At 35.6% G+C, this 18,466-nt stretch overlaps 1 protein-coding gene across 6 annotated transcripts in view; it reads left to right on the forward strand.

The window, feature by feature from the left end:
- NOX4 (NADPH oxidase 4) overlaps positions 1–18,466 on the forward strand; it is a 200,480-nt gene that overhangs the window by 104,115 nt on the left and 77,899 nt on the right. For all 6 annotated transcript variants that reach the window (XM_019628309.1, XM_019628307.1, XM_019628308.1 and 3 more), the window contains 3 exons: positions 9,267–9,483; positions 11,584–11,748; positions 11,879–11,941. In XM_019628309.1, the coding sequence (XP_019483854.1) occupies positions 9,267–9,483; positions 11,584–11,748; positions 11,879–11,941 (445 nt within the window). The remainder of the gene's footprint in view (positions 1–9,266; positions 9,484–11,583; positions 11,749–11,878; positions 11,942–18,466) is intronic.

An 18,466-nucleotide genomic window follows, 5' to 3' on the forward strand; every position in this document is an offset into this window, starting at 1 on the left:
CACCATAATCAGAAGTGTCTGGACGCTGATGGTAACCACTTGGGGCACCTCTTGTAATTGCAGAAGTCAAACGTGACTTGCATCCATCTTTTGTTATCAGTGTATATTGAATATTACAATTTTAATAGTTTTCCTTTCTTAAAATGTGTATGCATACACACACAGTTTTTTTTAAATACAGTACTATGAGGTGAGCACTGTTATTGTCCTCATTTTATAAATGGCAAAATGAGGAACAGAAGGTTAAATTAAATGTCAACCCAAAGCCATCCAACTAGTACTTGATAGGGCTGGGGATTGAACCCAAAGTCTGATCCCAGAATCTAGGCATTCAATTCCTACCCTTTTCTTGAATTACTGAATTATTTATTCATAGTTTGTGAGGTACCCTTGCTTGCAAATGAAATATAATCATGTCATGTGAAGATCTGGGATATCATCCCAATTTATCTGTGCAAATTGGCGAGTGTGTATATGTGTATGCTTGTGTGATTGAATAAGAAATTCAAATTTTTTACAAGTTATATAGATAACAAGAGTTTGAACATAAAATTTAGTTCTCCCAGAAAACAAAGTGAGAAGAAAATGCTTTCTTTTTAGTACTGCTTTATAAATATTTCTTAAAATGTACAACCTCATTATGATAAGTATAACTTTATAGTAAATCTAAAAGTAAAATTTATGTGGCATTTTGACCTCCAAAACTCTCCACATATTTGAAAATAACAATGGAAAAAGCTAGGGTCTAGACTAGAGCCAATAAAAATACAGTGGAAGAGATACTCTTATTAGCATTCTTATTGCCACACTGTGTCTTTATAGCTCTTCATTCAGGGAACAGGTTGCCCATACCTTTCAAAATCTGTTACCAAGCCTCAGAGTGGTGCCTGCAATTGCTGACAACATAGAACAAGGATAAGAATGGAAATTGCACAGAAAAAAAGAAAAAAGAAAGAGTATACATACTGGGGGTGCCAAAAAAATGTATACACATGACTTGTATTCATCTTTTGTTATCCGTATATACTGAGTATTACAACTTGAATACAGTTTTTTTCTTTCTTAAAATGTGTATACATTTTTTTTGGCACCCTCTGTATATATACTCCTTGAAAATGTCCAGGGGAAGAGAAATTCACATAAATACCATATATTCAGAAGTTTTGGTTTTTTTACAGAATATTATACACTATATGAAACCTTAGGTAAAAGGGAGAAGGTCAGGTTATAGGTGAATTTGTAGCTGAATGGTGGAAAATTCTAGTGTTATCTTCTGCATACTCCCATTACATACCTTAGAGTTCCAATATAAAAGAGGAAAGAAAATATAGCTGAGTGATAGATCTTAGGTAAGCTAGTGTTTTTGAAGATAGGAATGTTTTTACCTGTCTTAATCAATGGAATCCCTCTCACAAGTCATCACTCACTCACTATTTGCCAGATTAAGTGAAATTGTATTAATTGGATTTAGCTAAGAATATGGTGTCCTTCAAGGTTCTTCCAATTTTCCTCAATTATCAAAGCATTGCAGGTAGTAATAAAAAATAATCTGTGTATTTGTTTAATTGTAACTTGAATTCCCATTTTGGGACTGTCACTTATATTTAGTGTTATCTAGGTCGTAAGTTATTATGGCAACTAGTCTATCAACTCCAGTGCCAGAGGAATTAGCTATGAAGTCATGCCTATTTTGGTTGCATTGTAGACTGGCACATTTTCGTTGGGGATTTTTGTGTACTTCTGTGGCTAAAAATTCTTTGGGAAAAAAATTGATTTCTCTTACTTTTTGATTTTTGAATTTTTCACTTAAATATATAGAACGAATAAAATTCCTGAGGAATTAAGTGTATGTTATATGGAATCCTAATACTCCTCAGTAATATTTACATATTTACCATATGTTAATAAATATAGTGTTCTATATAACTATGATCTTTAAGGTATGTGTGGGATTCCCACTTATAATTTCCCATTTATAGTATTAATTTTTATTTTTATGTAAAAAGGTTTTTCTGTATAACAATTCTGGACTAAGGTTTTATGATTTATTTAATTTTGCTGATATTTTATCCTGAAAGCTAGATGGGGGCAGGAATTGATGTTACATGTCATTTTCTTCCATAAGATGTGACAATTAAGTTCGTGAACTTGTTACAATGATGTTGCTAACCTTTTTTGATATCAGAGGGATTATTCATTATGAATTTGTACCAGCTGGACAGTTAACCAAGTTTACTATTTGGAAATGCTTAAAAGGCTGTGTGAAAAAGTTAGATGACCTGAGCTTTTCGCCAACAATTCATGGCTCTTGCATCACAGCAATGTACTAGCTCACACAAAACTGTCTGTGAGGGAGTTTTTAGCCAGTAAACAAATAACTGTATTGGGACACCCTCCCTACTCACCTGATCTGGCCTCCAATGACTTATTTCTTTACCGAAAGATAAAGGAAATATTGAAAGGAAGACATTTTTATGACATTTAGGACATCAAGGGTAATACGACGATAGCTCTGATGGCCTTCCAGAAAAAGAGTTTCAAAATTGTTTTGAAGAGTGGACTAGGCACTGGCATGGGTGAATAGCTTCCCAAGGGGAGTACTTTGAAGATGACCGTAGTGATATTCAGCAATGAGATAGGTAACACTTTTTCTAGGATGAGTTTGTGAACTTAATTGTCTGACCTCATATATACCTCTGAAGTAGAGAGTATCAGGCACTATTTTTCTTTTTCAGCTGAGGAAACAGTATAATGACCTATCTAACTTCACACACTTATGGAAGTTCGGGTCTTGATCCTATGTCCTTAGACTCCAAAGTTTAGTTTTGCTTTCTACATAGTGTCTGTGGCAGGCTACTTAATCTGTGGGGCTCACTGAGAAATGAAAATGTATGGATCCTTGATAAAAAATATTAAGCATTTCAAGATGGTGATAACAGATGATTGAACCAATCACAGGGACTTTCTAAGAGCAGGATCTCGTGAGACTGCACAGGTCACACCCATGATACTGGCCCTGTCTGTGTTGCCTAACCTTGTACCTTCGGCAGCGCCACCAGCAAGAGCGAGACACAATATGTGTCAAGGCGCAGGATGCAAATACACTCAGGTATCATTGGCAAGAACTCAGGAAAGAATGCAGTGGCAAGAATCGGCTACACCAGACAAAATGGGGATGCGAGGAAAAGCTTTGCTTTGAAGGGTATGCAGGTGCTTAGGGTTTCCGTGAGGCACATTGGGACCCTAGCTTAGGAAAGCACTCTGCTTCTAGATGCTGCTAACAGGAAGGCTTGACTGTCTCGATAACTTGTCTGTTTAGGTTAGAATTGGTTCAGGCTGAGGGCAGAACTGAAATCTTAGGTTGAACTCTGCAGTGCTCAAGGGTGAAGAAGGATAATGTAAGTTGCAGACTGATTTAATGCTGTTTTCTACAAGGTGAATGTACATACATGGTTTATTTTACTAAATACCATTGCAAAATCTAGACATCTTATTTGAAGTATGAGTTCAAACTCACTTCTGTGTTTGTTAAAACCAGGTGACTCCTCAATCATGTGTTTCAACCACCACCACCACAAAAAGTCATTTTGTATACTTTCAATCAGTTGCTAATTCATTCAGTGAATATTTATTGAACCATTTCTGTAGACCATAGGCATAGTTCTAGGCACCAGAAAAATAGCAGAGGCACAGGAGAAATTCTTGACCTTAATTAGTGTACATTCTAGAATTTTCACTGTGAGATGTTGTGGGGACTTCTCCTCCTGGCACTGGAACCCTGGGCTAGAGAGCCTAGTGTGGGGCTGGGACCTCTCCCTCTTCAGGGGTGATGAGAGATGTCGAGCTGTCCCTCCCAATGCTCAACCGCTACTTGTGGGTTTGAGGTCAGCCCGCTTCACGTCTCTATCCTACTACCAGTCTCAATGCGGCCTCTTCTTTAAATCCTTAGTTACAGGGGTTCTGTTCAGCTGGTCTTCAGATGTTTTTTTTAGATTGATCGTTCCAAAATTTAGTTGTAATTTTAGTGTTGGGAGGTGTCTGGCACAGCATTTACTATTCCACCATCTTTTAACATGCAATTAATGTAGGGATGATTTTGTGATTCTTTTTTCAATAGGGGTGGTATTTTGTAATATTTAACTTTCGCCGTATCATATTTTTATGGTTTGTATGTTGTAACTTAGTAGGATGTGTTTTTTGTACTGTATTTTTTTTTATGACTTTGTCACAGCCAGGCATTAAAAAATGATAATATAGGGCTGGCTGAGTGGCTCAGTTGGTTAAGAGTTTGCTTAAGAGCACAAGATCTGAGCAGCAACAGGGTTGCTGGTTCGATTCCCACATTGGCCATTGAGTTCGCCTGAGCTGTGCCTGAGCTGAGCTGCTGCTGAGCTGCCAAAAGGTGGCAGGATGGCTCCCCTGGTGAGAGCACGTGCTTCTAATGACAAGATTGCCTATTCGATGGTGGGCTACGCCCACTTGCGGCTGGGACTGAACTCTGCACCTTGAGCTGAGCTGTCGCACAGATGGCTCAGTGGATAGAGTGTGCACTTTTAACAGCAAGGTTGCCGGTTTGACTCCCGCATGGGAAAAAGAAAAAAAAGATAATATAAGTATAATGCCTCTTGAAGAAAAAAGGAAAAAAAAAAGAAACCTATTTTTGGAAATACTGTTGAGTGTTGAAAGCACCTCTTGAAATCCTTATGAGTCCAAAAGCAATAGCATTCACAACCTTATGTTTTGATACACCATAAAGTCATTGATTTCTCATGATAGAAGAGCACTACACATTCCAAGTATACTTCAAAAATCTTTCCTTTGGAACATAGTACACTGTAGCAAAAAAAAAAATAGTAATAAGCCTTCCTATTTCCACTTACTCTTTGTATCTCTTTCCCTTACCCCCAACTATATAACTGCCTTAACTTGGCAAGACTCTCTGTTTACCATTCACGAAAATCTTTTCCTTTCCTGTTTTTTGCTTTCAAACTATTATTTAATTATGAAAGCTACAACAAGACATACAAGAATGTTCCCTTCATTTTAACTTTTAGATATACTTGTTATATTCAAACAAATTATGTGGTTATTATTTGCTTTTAAAAGCAATTCACTAGAAGTGCACTGAAGGTTTACTATGTGCAAGGAACTTGCTGATGGCTGATAAGGTTAGGCAGTAAGAATGGACATGTGGGGATTATATAAATGAATAAAACATGATCCCTTCTACTAATTTGGGAACAAACCATGTGTCTTTCTTCATCCTTGTCCCTCATAGTGGAATGCCATTCTCCTATTCTCTAACCATTGAAATCTCCACATTCTTTAATTGCTTCCTCCATGAAGCTTTTCCAGAATTTTATAAAGTTTATCCTCTCTATGTATTTCCATTGCTCAATATCCAAATGTAGCTCATGGTTTTTATTTTGGACAACACAGATTTAAACTGTTTCCACCATCACAGAAAATTCTGTTGGATAGCAGTGCATTAATTTATAAGCTTCTTGAAGGCAGGGGCCATATCATTTAAATTAATAAGGTTCAAAACAATAAAATAATAGGTGTAAAATAGGTACATCTCAGTGGTGATGTGGATCAGGATTCTTTGGCACATAGACACAAAGCTGCATTTGGGAAGATTGCATTAAACTCTAAAGAAACATGTATATTATGTCTGCTAGAATAAATGTAAGTCCTAGGGATTCAAAACAATCATAAAAGCCACACATAATATGTAACTCAATTTTAACAAATGTGGTCATAGCAAATTAAATGGATTAAAGAGATGATATTTGATTTTTATCTAACAATCCAAATATCCATAATATCTAGTCTATATTCCTATTCAAAATTCTTCAGAATAAAATTATTTTAATGGGCTTGAAATACAGTTTTAAAGAAATGTTATATTCTAAGAATGCATGCTCTAAGAATTCTAAGAAATTCTGCATTAGTACCAAAGAAACGAGTACTTCTATGTTTTAGCAGTAGAATGAAAAGGAAAGTCATTGCATTTAATTGAACTTGAAAAATAACATAAAGTTGTTGGTTTGGTAGACACATACTACCTCCTTTTCCAGATCTATAACACATGTAGATCATAAATTTTTGTTCAGTTCATACACTGGTCTTTAATTTCAGAGTGTTTTCCATAAGTAGGATGGGAATTCTGCAGGAGTAGGTCTGATGCAGGAACATGGTCTTGGACTCTGACTTGGCCACTGACCAGCAGTGGGGTCTTGGGCAGGTTACGTAAAGTTTGGAAGGTTCTCACTCATTCTAAGATGAGGCCACTGATCTGTACCACACACATTTGTTATGATGTTTACAGAAATAGTCAAGGAATCATCAAAGCACCTGTCCGGCAGGCCCAGTATCTGTTCTTTCCATACTGACTTCACAATCTGCCAGTGCCCTTCCTTGTGAAGGACATATGGCCTTCCATCTGTAGCTGTACTGCGTAAGTTAGCCAAATAACCTGAGATTCCATGCTTCATTTTTTTCATGAATGAAATTTTTTGTTTGTTGTCATTGTCTGTCTATAGATCTTTTCTCTCTTAGATGTTTCTTTGATGGCAACAATCACTAAATGATATAAAGAAGTGAATGATTTAATGGGGTTTTAAGAGACAGGTAGCCTATGCCATTTACCTTGAGAGTCTCTTAAAAATAGCATAAAGCTCTCAGAAGTGAAAGGGATTTTAGAATATTATGTGCCGCTTTATATACCAAGAATGGCACCATTGGTTATTTGACTGAGCTGGCCTAAAGATCTGCACTGCATAGTGACAACATTTATCATGTTGAGGGCCATTATTAGCACATGGGGTGGTGTCTACCTGAACAGGACACCTTAGGAGCAGGAACAAATAACAGCCCTTTGCCTGATGTTAAGCAGCCCCTTTCCAAATTTCTCTCTCTCTCTCTCTCTCTCTCACACACACACACACACACACACACACACTATCTGACCTTACTTCTAGGTTTTTATCCTTTTGAACCCCTTTTTTTTAATTTTTACTTCTTTAACCAACAGATTTGTTTTGCATGTATAGGGTTTTGGAGTGAGGGAGATGAAGTTTCTGAATCTCAGAATGTTTTGACTACTACTTAGTTAATCTCTTACCCAAACAAAGACTTAGGTTTTGTTCATCTCTATAATGGGAATGAAAATATTTATCTTGTATGATTATTTTGTTTTGAAGTTTAAGTGAGAAATAGATGTTTAAAAAATTTCTGACATGCTTTCTTAATAAATATTAATATTTCCCTTCTTTACCTTTTAATAGGTATGTTATGAGGATTTAATAATCTAACATGCTGTATAGTGAGAGGTGAAGAGTATAGAATTTGAATCAGACCTGGGTTCAAATCTTAGATCTGCTGCTTCTCAGCTGTGTGACCCTTGGGTATTTTTTAATCTATTAAAATAGTATCTTCATTTGTAAAGTAGGAATAATAATTCCTACTCCATGCAGTTGTTGTGAGGTTAATGTGAAATGTACAGAAACTGCTCTATATTAGACCTGGTGTCTACCAGACATTACTAAGCTATTACTAAAATAATCCATTCCAATTATTATCTGTGGTCTAACTTCTATTCAGCTTCTCCCAAGATATCTTCTAAACTAGATTGTAAGTTTCTGGAGGGTTAGAAGCCAGATGTGGCTCTTTTTTGAACTCCGTAGAACCAGCTAGAATAGTGCCAAGTGCATTCTGGCCAGTAGAATAAATGCCTCAGATTTTTGGCCTACTACCACTGTTCAGCTACTGCCCTTGGATGACCAATAGAAGCAGCAAGTTTGGGTAAAGCATTACTTGTAATGGAGGCTGAATCAAATTAATAGGTTTTTCAAGTATAATGCCACAATTATATTGTATGACTAGAACTCTATGAAGGATTATGTACTTGCCTTACATTTGTATAATATCCATGAATTTATTCTGTCCTTAGGCCATTTCTACTGCATTACTTTAAAAAAATGTGTGTGTGGCCCATCATACATGTTATGTAATATGTGCCATTATTTAGATGCTCCTGACATGTACTATATGCTCTCTAATGACTCCATGATGATGACTAGTTAGAAAGAAGTAAGTAAAATAAAAAGAAGAGAGACAAGGAATTGAACATAAGCAAAGGGAAAAAAGGAGAATGATCAGGTTGAATAGATGCATTCCACCATGACTGTCTTGGTCATTGCTTTTCTAACTTTCATATATGGAATCTATTTTGTATCATTATTCATGGTATGGTTTCTGTTGTTTTAAAATATTATCTTCCTGAAATCATATAGCTGTGATATACTTAAAGATATTCCTTTTTAATGTGTTAAAGTTAATTATTTGGGAGCATGAAGGGTAATTTAAAAATATACTCTTAGCTAACCAGGAAAAGTAATTTCAGAAATAAAAATGTTAGTATCTTTAAAATAAAAAGAAAACACACTGAAAACATGTCAATGCTTTTCAAAATCTTTTTTCTTCTTATGCAAAAATAAAATGATGTTCTGTACAATCTGTCATTCGATGCACTATCCCCGTGAGGTAGTTCTTACTTGGCTCCTCATTGATAAAAATAGAGAGTTGAATGATTTGTCTTAGAATGTCACAAAATATGAAAGAATCAGAGTGGGATTTTAGGGTTTTAGGCTCTCCTACCTGATTTATTATTTTGGCCTTTTATGTAATCTTATCTATGAAGAAATTGAAAAGTAAACAGGTTTAGGGTCTGATAGCTATGTATTAATGGTTTTCAGACCATAAGAGATGCAAGCTTCCAGTTCCTGTTATTATATTTGTTTAACAGTTTTCTGTAAATCAGCAAGGCCTATTTTATCTAGTCTTAGTCAAATCAAATGTGATCCCTATACTTTTTCATTTGTGTTTGAAGATATAGCAAAAGTATACATTATTACAGTATTTATTGAAGTGAAAACTTGTATATGATTGTATGAATGCCTATTAGATTGGAAATAAAGGCTGTCAAATTTAAGAATACTTGGAAAGATAGCACGTGTTTCCCTACCATGCATTTGTGGCATTTTTAAAGGGAGTTGGGGGCTAAAATTTTTGGTAGTTTGATAGTAACGAATTTATTTAAAATTTTATAATTTCTCAGTTGCTCCTAAGTAAGATACATGAGGAACATTTTCTGGATAAATACTATGTAAAATTAACAAGAATAAGAGGCTATTTTCTAATACTGTGTCCCTGATTCTAATGTTTGTTTCATCTCCTTGTTTTTATTTTTTTCTTAATTTTAGAGGGTTGCTGAAGTATCAAACTAATTTAGATACCCACCCTCCTGGCTGCGTTTATCTTAATGGATCCCGCTACCGGAATAGTCACTTATCAGAGTATCTCTCAGAACGTTTTCATGAATCTTTCCCAGGAGGGTTTTCAAAACCAGATGAGCTTACCCGGAACACATTTGTGAAAATTTGTATGGAAAAGCCGAGGTTCCAAGCTAATTTTCCACAGGTCAGATTAATTTTGTGTCTGATGTTCTCTGCAAAGTCCATATTCCCATAATAATTGATCAATGTTGCATTTAAACATGTTTTTGAAGGTATATTAAAGTAATTATTTTTACAGAATTGAACATTTCAGAATGACTCAATAGCAAGTTAATACCTATTGTCGCATTATAGACAGCTGACAGTTCAAGGAGAAAACCTATGACATTACAGAATATAGAAAATTCCTGCTTAACTGACCCTATAATCTATGGTCCTATTATGCATACTATGGCACTGGTGCTTGCCACAAGAAGGATAACAAAGGTATTTTCCCTACCCATTGAGAAAAATGGTTGAATAATAAAAATGAGTGAAAGAACTAATACAAATAATATGTATTGTTATAGTATAGCATAATATTATGGTACAATATTATATATGATAAATAATAAATTGCAAAATCAGTTGACTGCTTAATATGATCTGCTAGACATTGTGCTAAAATGCACTGTATGCATAATTTCTTTTAATATTCACAATAATTCCTTGAAGTAATTTCTATCATACTCAATTCTCTGATGAGGAAATTGTGGCTTAAATACATAAAATATTTTGACCAAACTCTACAAACTAATACTACTAAAATGGCATAAGTAGAGTGCAAAACAAAGTCTTTGACTAAAGTGCTTGCTCCTAGAAAACGTTTTCCCCAAATATCCAGTGAGTATTTTGATTAGGGCCCTGACCCTTCCTTTTGGCTGTGGGAGCTGCCCAAGTGGGAGTTACACCCTGTACTCTTTGTCCGTACCAAGTGAGTCAGGGGAATAATGATCTCAAATGTCTGTTTTAAGAAGAGAAAGAGAGTAAATAAGAAAGAGGGTCAAACTCAAGGTGAAGGAAGGAGACTAGACTTTGTGTGGTGAGCACATAATAGAGTATATATTAATAGCTGTTGTATGATAAAGTTGTACACCTGAAATTCCTATAATGTTATTAACCAATGTTACCCCAATCCATTTAATTAAAAAAAAAAAAGAAGAAGAAGAGAGATGAGCGAAATAGTAGAGTGATTTGTAGATGACTTTGGAATAGTGTGTTAGCCTTGTGTGTATTATTAATAATAATCCTGTAGTTTTCTGTTAAACTTTACAATTTTCTGAATTTTTATGGGCTCCACATAATGCTGTATGTCAGGCAGGGCAAATGTTGCCATTCCCATTTTACTTCTGTGGGGTCTGATGCTCAAAGGGTAAGTGACTGTACCAAACTTTCAAGGCTGCTGCAGTGCAGAGCGTTTCCTAGGATGCCTGCTCTTCACACAGCGTCAAACTAAATGTCAGGAAGAGGCATGATCTGTCTGTGTGGAAGGAGGAAATTCTGAAATAACTATGTACATAAGGTTTAAAAAAGTGACCATTAAAATAAGTTTGGGTTGGTGCCCCCAAGTACTGAGGGAGATGTAGTGTGCAGTTATAAGAGAAGGGTTGGCCGTACAGGCTTCTGCAATTCCCAGTTATCCTGGGATCAGGGCTATCCCCTCCACCACACATGCAAAATTGTGACACTTTCCAAATTCTAAATATTATCTTCTTGTTCATGTTCATTATGTAAAAGTAAGTTATGAACAACATGCCTAGTCTATCCCATATTTAAAAATATGCGCACGCATTGTACATCGTGTTTTCATTTTGTATATGTACATTATGCATATATATTATGCACTAGAATATCTAAGGTTGCTTAAACAAACATTGGACTGTTTTATTGGAGCTTTTAACTTCTTTTTAGAGGAACGTATTGTTTATATGCATTATATATTTGTTGTGTGCACAGAAGGATATATGAAACAATGTATGATTAACTGTTAATGGTAGTTATACCCTGGGCAATGGTTTGATACTAGGGTCTTAACATTACTTTCCCTTTTACTTTATACTTTATTCATCTTTGAATAAGTTGTAGTGAGTATTTGATTATTTTTTCACTTTTTACATTTTATTTAAAATAGCAGATTAAAATATTATTACCATAATGTGTGAAATAAACAATTGGGCAGGGTATAAAGATTCCTACAATACAATGCAAGTATTCCTTACAATGTATTTCAAAAATTCTCCATTAGACTTGGCTTTGGATTTCCGGACCTTTGTGCCTGTATTGTGCTGAAAGACTTTATAGGTGCATCCGAAGCAATAAGCCAGTCACCATCGTCTCGGTCATAAGTCATCCCTCAGATGTTATGGAAATCCAAATGGTCAAAGAAAACTTTAAAGCAAGACCTGGCCAGGTGAGTCAGTGTTCAGCAACTTTTAAAATACCATTTATCCTTGTATAATTTGTTAAAATTAGCAGATGTACCATCATTGGAATATTTGAACTTTCTTGGTCATTTAAAAATTATGTTTGTTGCTTTTTAGTATATTATTCTACATTGTCCCAGTGTGTCTGCATTAGAAAACCATCCATTTACCCTCACAATGGTAAGAAATTTTTATTTTTTTATTTTCTAGAATGAAATGCATCTCTTCTTTTGTGTGTGTGTGTACTCCATCTCATTCTATAAATCATTTAGGCTATCATTCAAATTATACTTAAGTTTAAGTAAGCTGTCTTTTTACAAAGAAATATAATTATCCCTTGAGAAACTTTGTAACTATTTATTACTTATTATTTTCTACCACTTTAAAATTCAGGAAGTAATATATTTAGAATTTATTAAACCTTGTTAATTAAAACTGCAGAAAATTTCCTGGATATTTTCACTTTTCCTTTTATAAAGTACGTCCCAAAATATAATATGTGTGCGATTTTCTTTAGAGAGATTGAGTTTAAGGAAAAAGAGAGTACTCTGAGTTGAGGTGGAAGCATGAGGAAATCCAGGCAGAGTTTAGAAAAGTTCGGTGTAATCAGTACCCAGGTTTTGTGTGGAGAAGGAAAAGGAGGGTATCGAGCTAAATAATGACATTACCAAATGTTTGTTTTTTGTTGTTGTTGTTAGCTGATCCATCCTGCCACCTGTTGGCAGCTCAGCGGCAGCTCAGCTTGGGCCGTGAATCAAACCGGGGACCCTGTTGCTCAGAGCTCAAACTCTGGAGCGAGCTCTTAACCAACTGAGCCACTCGGCCGGCCCCCAAATATTTTTAGCACATTGTTTAACATTATTTGATACATTATAAAAATGGCACAAACTCATTATAACAAGTAACAATTTACAAGTAAACAAGATAAAATATGAAGGAATTTTTTCTCATTTTCCCCACTTACCAATTTTTTTTCTCCAGAGTTTGACATATGTTCTTTCAGACATTTTCATATATACTTTGGCATATGTAGGTATTTGGCATTGGTTTGCTGGATCATTTATCATGTAATTTTCTCTTTTTTACTCAACAATATATCATGAGTAACTTTCCAGGTTACTATATTTATGTATACCTCATTTTTTTAATGACTACATAATATTTCACAGTGGGAAAGTACTGTAATTTATTTAATAGTTCCCACTGATGAGGAGGATTAAGATTTTTATTCAATTTGTAATGAAGGTAACTGAGAACGGGACCACATGTTTAAATATATGCTTGAGATATGCAAACTATTTGAACAGATGGAGGGGGGCAGAAAAATAACTGGTGTCAAAGTGCTGAGATATGGGTTTGGGTTGTACAGGGATTGGAATCACTTTCAAACTTGATGTATTAGGCAAGTTGAAAACTTGGAAACCTTGGCCAACTTATATTTCTCTAGTGTAATATTATGATAAAAATAATACCATTCATAGATATGCTGTGAGTTTAAATGAACTACTACACATAAAGCATGTAGAACAAAGCCTAGAACATGGAAAGTGTCAGGTACATGTAAATACATGTTAGCAATTATGATTTTTATTTTCAGTGTGAGTTTTCCCCTTGAGAACATGTACTTGTGAAGACAGCTAGGCCAGAAAAATCTGTATTTAATGGATAAAAGAAACAGAAAGTGTCAGATGGTTAGAGGAAAACCAGAAATTATTTATTCAATAAGTTCTCGAAAGGAAAAAAAATGTCTTTGCTTCATTGCTCCATACTTTGCACTCTGTTTGTATATAGCAAATTTCTTTATTAATAAATTAAAATTAATTATTAAGGAACGGTAGTTTCGCATCTAGTGGAATAATTAATAGCATTCTATTTTATCAGAAAGATTGAAGTTCAGCAGTGCATTGGATGGAGGCAAAGAAGTTGGATGCCTGGAATTCTATATTCATCAATTTTTTCTTTTCATCAGACCATCTGTGCACCACATACTGTGTATAGCCTTAGGAAATGGTTTGTAGCCTTCCCAGATTTTAGGGGATTACTAGCTGGGTCACTCATACTATCCCCAAAGGGAGTTTCTGTTTTCATGAGAGGGAAGACTGCTGCCAAGAAAGGAATTTGAGTTAGAGCAAAACATTTCTAAGCTAAATTTCACATTATGTTATGTTAATTTACTATTGTTGACCTTAAACAAATAGCCAGCCAGGTATCTCTCCAGAAAATGGGTTTATTCAGGAACAACAAATAACTGCAACACAGGACAGTGGTCTAATGGTGAACCACATGCAAGTCTAGAGGACAAAGGAAAATAGCTTTCATAGAGGAAAAGGGGAGTTCAGAGGGGTAGCTGTAAACTAAGTGTCTCTTGGAGGAGACTGGGAGTTCAAAGTGTAGTAACTTTTCATTGGATGAATTATAACAGCCTTTCATTGGCTGAGTGGTTGCCAGGTGAGGAAACGCTATTCCTTCTTCCTGCTGGAGTAGTAGAGTCAAACAACACTTTTCCGTTGGAGACTGAAAGTCCATCTCTTCCTGTTTGGAGTAGTTGACTATGAGTGATAAGTGAAAACTCCCCTACAGGCCCTCAAAACTGCAATTTAAATGAGGTTTCTGCTTATTTATTAATCTTTGTACACTCTTTTCCTGCCATTTCTTTCATTTGTCCAATTATTTTTACTTGGCACTTACGTGTAAAATGCATGCTTCTCAAACATTTTCACTGGATAGTTCCCTTAAAGGTTCTTTTGAAATAAAACAAAGAAAAACAAAACAAAACAAATTCCAGTATGCTGATTCCCCACTAAAAAGTGTGTACACACCCCATCTTTGTCAAAGATAATAGTCTCTACTAATTAAATGCCTAAGAGATTGCCTTATAAACTTTGAAAATACTATATTATTTTATTTTTAGGGTATTCCTATGAGACATGTGTTACTATCTTTATATGATACAGAAAATGTGACTCAGAGAGATTAAATAATGTCCCCACAGTCACACAGCTAGTTTGTGACACAGGCAAGATACAGACACAGATCTACCTGGCTGAACGGTGTTGTTAGCTATCTGTCTCTCTCCGGCCTCACCACTCATCGATGTTTAGGGCATTCATATTTCTAAAACTCCTATTGCTTTTGTACATACTTTTTGTTGGTTAAACAACAACAACAACAAAATGACCATTTAGGAGAGAACTTTACTGAAACTATAAAAAGGCATTTTCAAGGGAAATATGCAATTAAAAGTGTTGGATTGTCCATATTCCAAGCTCTTTAAGCATGGTGGAAAGTTAAAAGTCAAATAAATTCCCCTGCTAGAAAAAGTCTGATACTTATTTTCATATATTGTACCAGTATAATGAAAAATCAAATCTATAAAATATTCAATGGTCACAAATTTGGTAGTTTGAATTTTATCTCATTTTTTTTTAAAAAATTGAGATTAAGCTTTTAATACCAAAAATACAAAAAAATAAGTACAAAAGATAAGGCACAGAAGCACTATAGTATTTTTCACAATTTCTGTAAAAATAAAGCTAAGTTGTTGGGTTTTTAAAAATTTTTTTATTGTTAGTTTCAGGTGTACAGAACAATGCAATAGTTATCCTTTTCACCCTCACAAAGTAACAACCCCCCTCCCCCATCTACTGCCCTCCCACCCCCGATAGCATGCTTATCTAAGCTAAGTTTTGAGTACTGACTTAATTAGAAACCCAAAGGTTGGAGATTTAATTACTTAAGGCGCTTCAACATTTCTTACACTTGACATTGGCTTTCCTACACAAGGACTAGGCGATAATTTGGTTAGCTTTCCCAGGAAGCCGTGATTGCTTTCTGCTGTTGTACCTGCATTCTCTCAAGGCAGAACCAGCAGGCACCTGTTTGCTGACAAGACTGATGGAGACCAGAGGGAATTGTGTAGTTTTAGACTATGGACTTGAAAATCCCAGGCTGCCTGGGTTGGAGGCATGGATTCCCCACGTATTCCTACTATGATATTGGACAAGAGAATTAACATACTTACCTTTGGTTTACTTTTTAAATAAAATGTGCATAATAATAGTAGCTTCTCCAATGAAGTTACTCTGAGTATGAATTAAAAAGATATAACCACGTGTTTAGCATGGTGCCCGAGCTATAGTAAGTTCTCAGTAGGTTGGAAGTTGTTATCCAGCGTCTTGTCCACATTTCACCTTTCAACATTTGTTGACAACTCTCCATTGTGGACATTACTCCCTGGATCACCTTTGCTAGTGGGGTTTGCATTTTCATTTGTTATGGTTGTTTCAGATAATGAGTGTAGAGCCAAGACAGGATTAAACTGATTTGTTTTGCCTGTCTGTAGCATGTAGTAAGTGACTAAGCTCTGGACACAGACTCATTTAGAAACATTTGGGGGACTGATGACTTATTAGCCTCTTGTGGTTTATTAGCCATTAGGATGAATGATGGACTTTTATTGGCTTCAAACCTGGGTAGAATTTTACATGTTCTTCAGCTATGTAGTGGATCTCCAAAAATGTTTTCCAGCTATGCTCTTGTAATTACCAAAGTTTGAATTTTCTACCAAAACCATCTTCTATTAAGATATGCACTCATCTAATTTAATAACATAAATCAGATATGAATTTTAAAAGCCCAAACTTAAGAAAGCACAAAACCTACTACTTACTACAAAATGTACCATCCCCTAGCATTTAACTGATGTAGACATTAATTATGCTCATTAATATTTTTTATGGATTCTCAATTAAAGAAATAATGTAGAATCTGCTGTGGTAGTAATAGATTAAAGTTTACATAAATATCTCTGTATCCTTCATTATTATTTTTATTCAAAAGTACACATGTGCTTTCCTGACATCTGTATTCTAAGTTGTGTGATTCATTATTTTGAAGCTTGGATAACTTGATTTCACATATTTTTCCATGAGTCAGAGGCAAGTGTAACTGTTAGTTTGTTATTGTCTGTACTTTTACATAGCATGCCTGCACTTGCCATCATTTTTCTGCTTTGTGTTTTTAATCTCTCAACCAGTCACTTGGGAATAGTCTTTCCAGTTTTCAGTGAAAACCAGACAAGAATGGCCATGGATCCCTTAAAGATTGGAAATGTTTCTTTGTTATTATTTATTGAATTCCATGAGTTTAAATATAACCAGGAATTCTTCATTAGCTGTTCAGATCTTGGGTCTTGCTCTTATCTAATTCTTAAAAATTGCTTTTCTCTAAGGTTTCACAAATCTTTTGCTTGGACAGCTTAGAAACTCAGCTGGGATAGATGACATCTTAGCAAGGCAACGATGTGTCTTAACCATTGACCAGGCATAGTGATGGAAATTGCCCCAGAAGGTCTCAAATGTTCATGAAACATAACAGGACATCTGAATTCTCTGAAAATTGAATATTATCTAATTGCTCTAGTTTGGCTTTTTTTCCAGGGGAAAGAAGATATTTCTTCAGTGCCTAATGAGAGCCTGCCTGATAAATATGAATTTAAATAGGTCATGGTATTTGGAGCACACCTGCAGTTTACTATTAAACTTGATTTATTCAATTGGTATTTTTGGTTGCCTTCTTTTACCTAGGTACCAAAGAGAAAATGATAGATAAAAGCCCTGTCTTGACTCACATCTCCTTCCAACCCCTCCCCCATTACTCAGTTCTTCTGTTCCTTTCCTCTCATTCTTTCGTAAATCCACCAACTTTTGCCGATAGCACTCTATTAAAATGTTTCCAAGGTCAACAATGACTATGTTACTGCAAAGTCCAATGGTCATTGTCCAGTCCTCAATGGCCTTGACCTCTCAGCAGCATTTGGCACAGCTGATCACTTGCTTTATTAAGTGTTTTCTTCATTTTGCTTCTAGGACATCCACTCACCTTCCCTCCCCCCCTAATTTTCTGGCTACTTTTACCCTTTCACCCTCTTTATTCTGTTCCTTGTCATCCCCATGACCTCTAATTATTACACTACTCCAGTGTCTATTCCTTGAATCGCCTTTCCTGTCTAGTTAAACTCATTTCTCTAGTGATTTTATCCAGTCGCATTGGTGTATCTCTATGCTATCATCTCCCAAATTTATATTTCCAGCCCTTCCCCCAACTCCAAAATTCAGGGTCATATATCCAGTTGTCTACCAGCAACTTCCACTTGGATGTCTAAAGAACATCTTCAGTTACCATTTTAACATTACAATCCTAATCTTCAACCTTCCAGACCTATTTCACTCACAGTCTATCATCCCCCCTGTACCCCCCTGTCCATCCCCCCCCCACTTCAGTTAGTGCCAACGCCATTGTCCAAGTTGCTCAGGCTAAAAACCTAAACGATAACCTGACTTTTATCCTTTTAAAAAATATAGTCAACAATCTGTCCACAAATTTTCTTAGCTTTACCTTCAAAATAGGTTCATGATGTCCATAGCACCCACCCTGGTCCAATCTGCTACCATCTGAATAGCCTCCTGATTGGCCTCCCTCTGTCTGCCCTTACTCACCTATCAGGTAATCTTAAGAAGTAGCCAGGATGATTATTTTAAGATGAAAATCAGATCACGTCATTTCTCCCTTCAAAAACCAGGCAGTTTTTACCCTTAGTTATACTTCATATATACTGACCTCTGTGTGTGTGTGTGTGTGTGTGTGTGTGTGTGTGTGTGTGAGAGAGAGAGAGAGAGAGAGAGAGAGAGAGAGAGAGAGAGAGAG

Source organism: Hipposideros armiger, unplaced genomic scaffold, assembly GCF_001890085.2.
Source record: "Hipposideros armiger isolate ML-2016 unplaced genomic scaffold, ASM189008v1 scaffold_780, whole genome shotgun sequence".
Classification (NCBI taxonomy): Eukaryota; Metazoa; Chordata; class Mammalia; order Chiroptera; family Hipposideridae; genus Hipposideros; species Hipposideros armiger.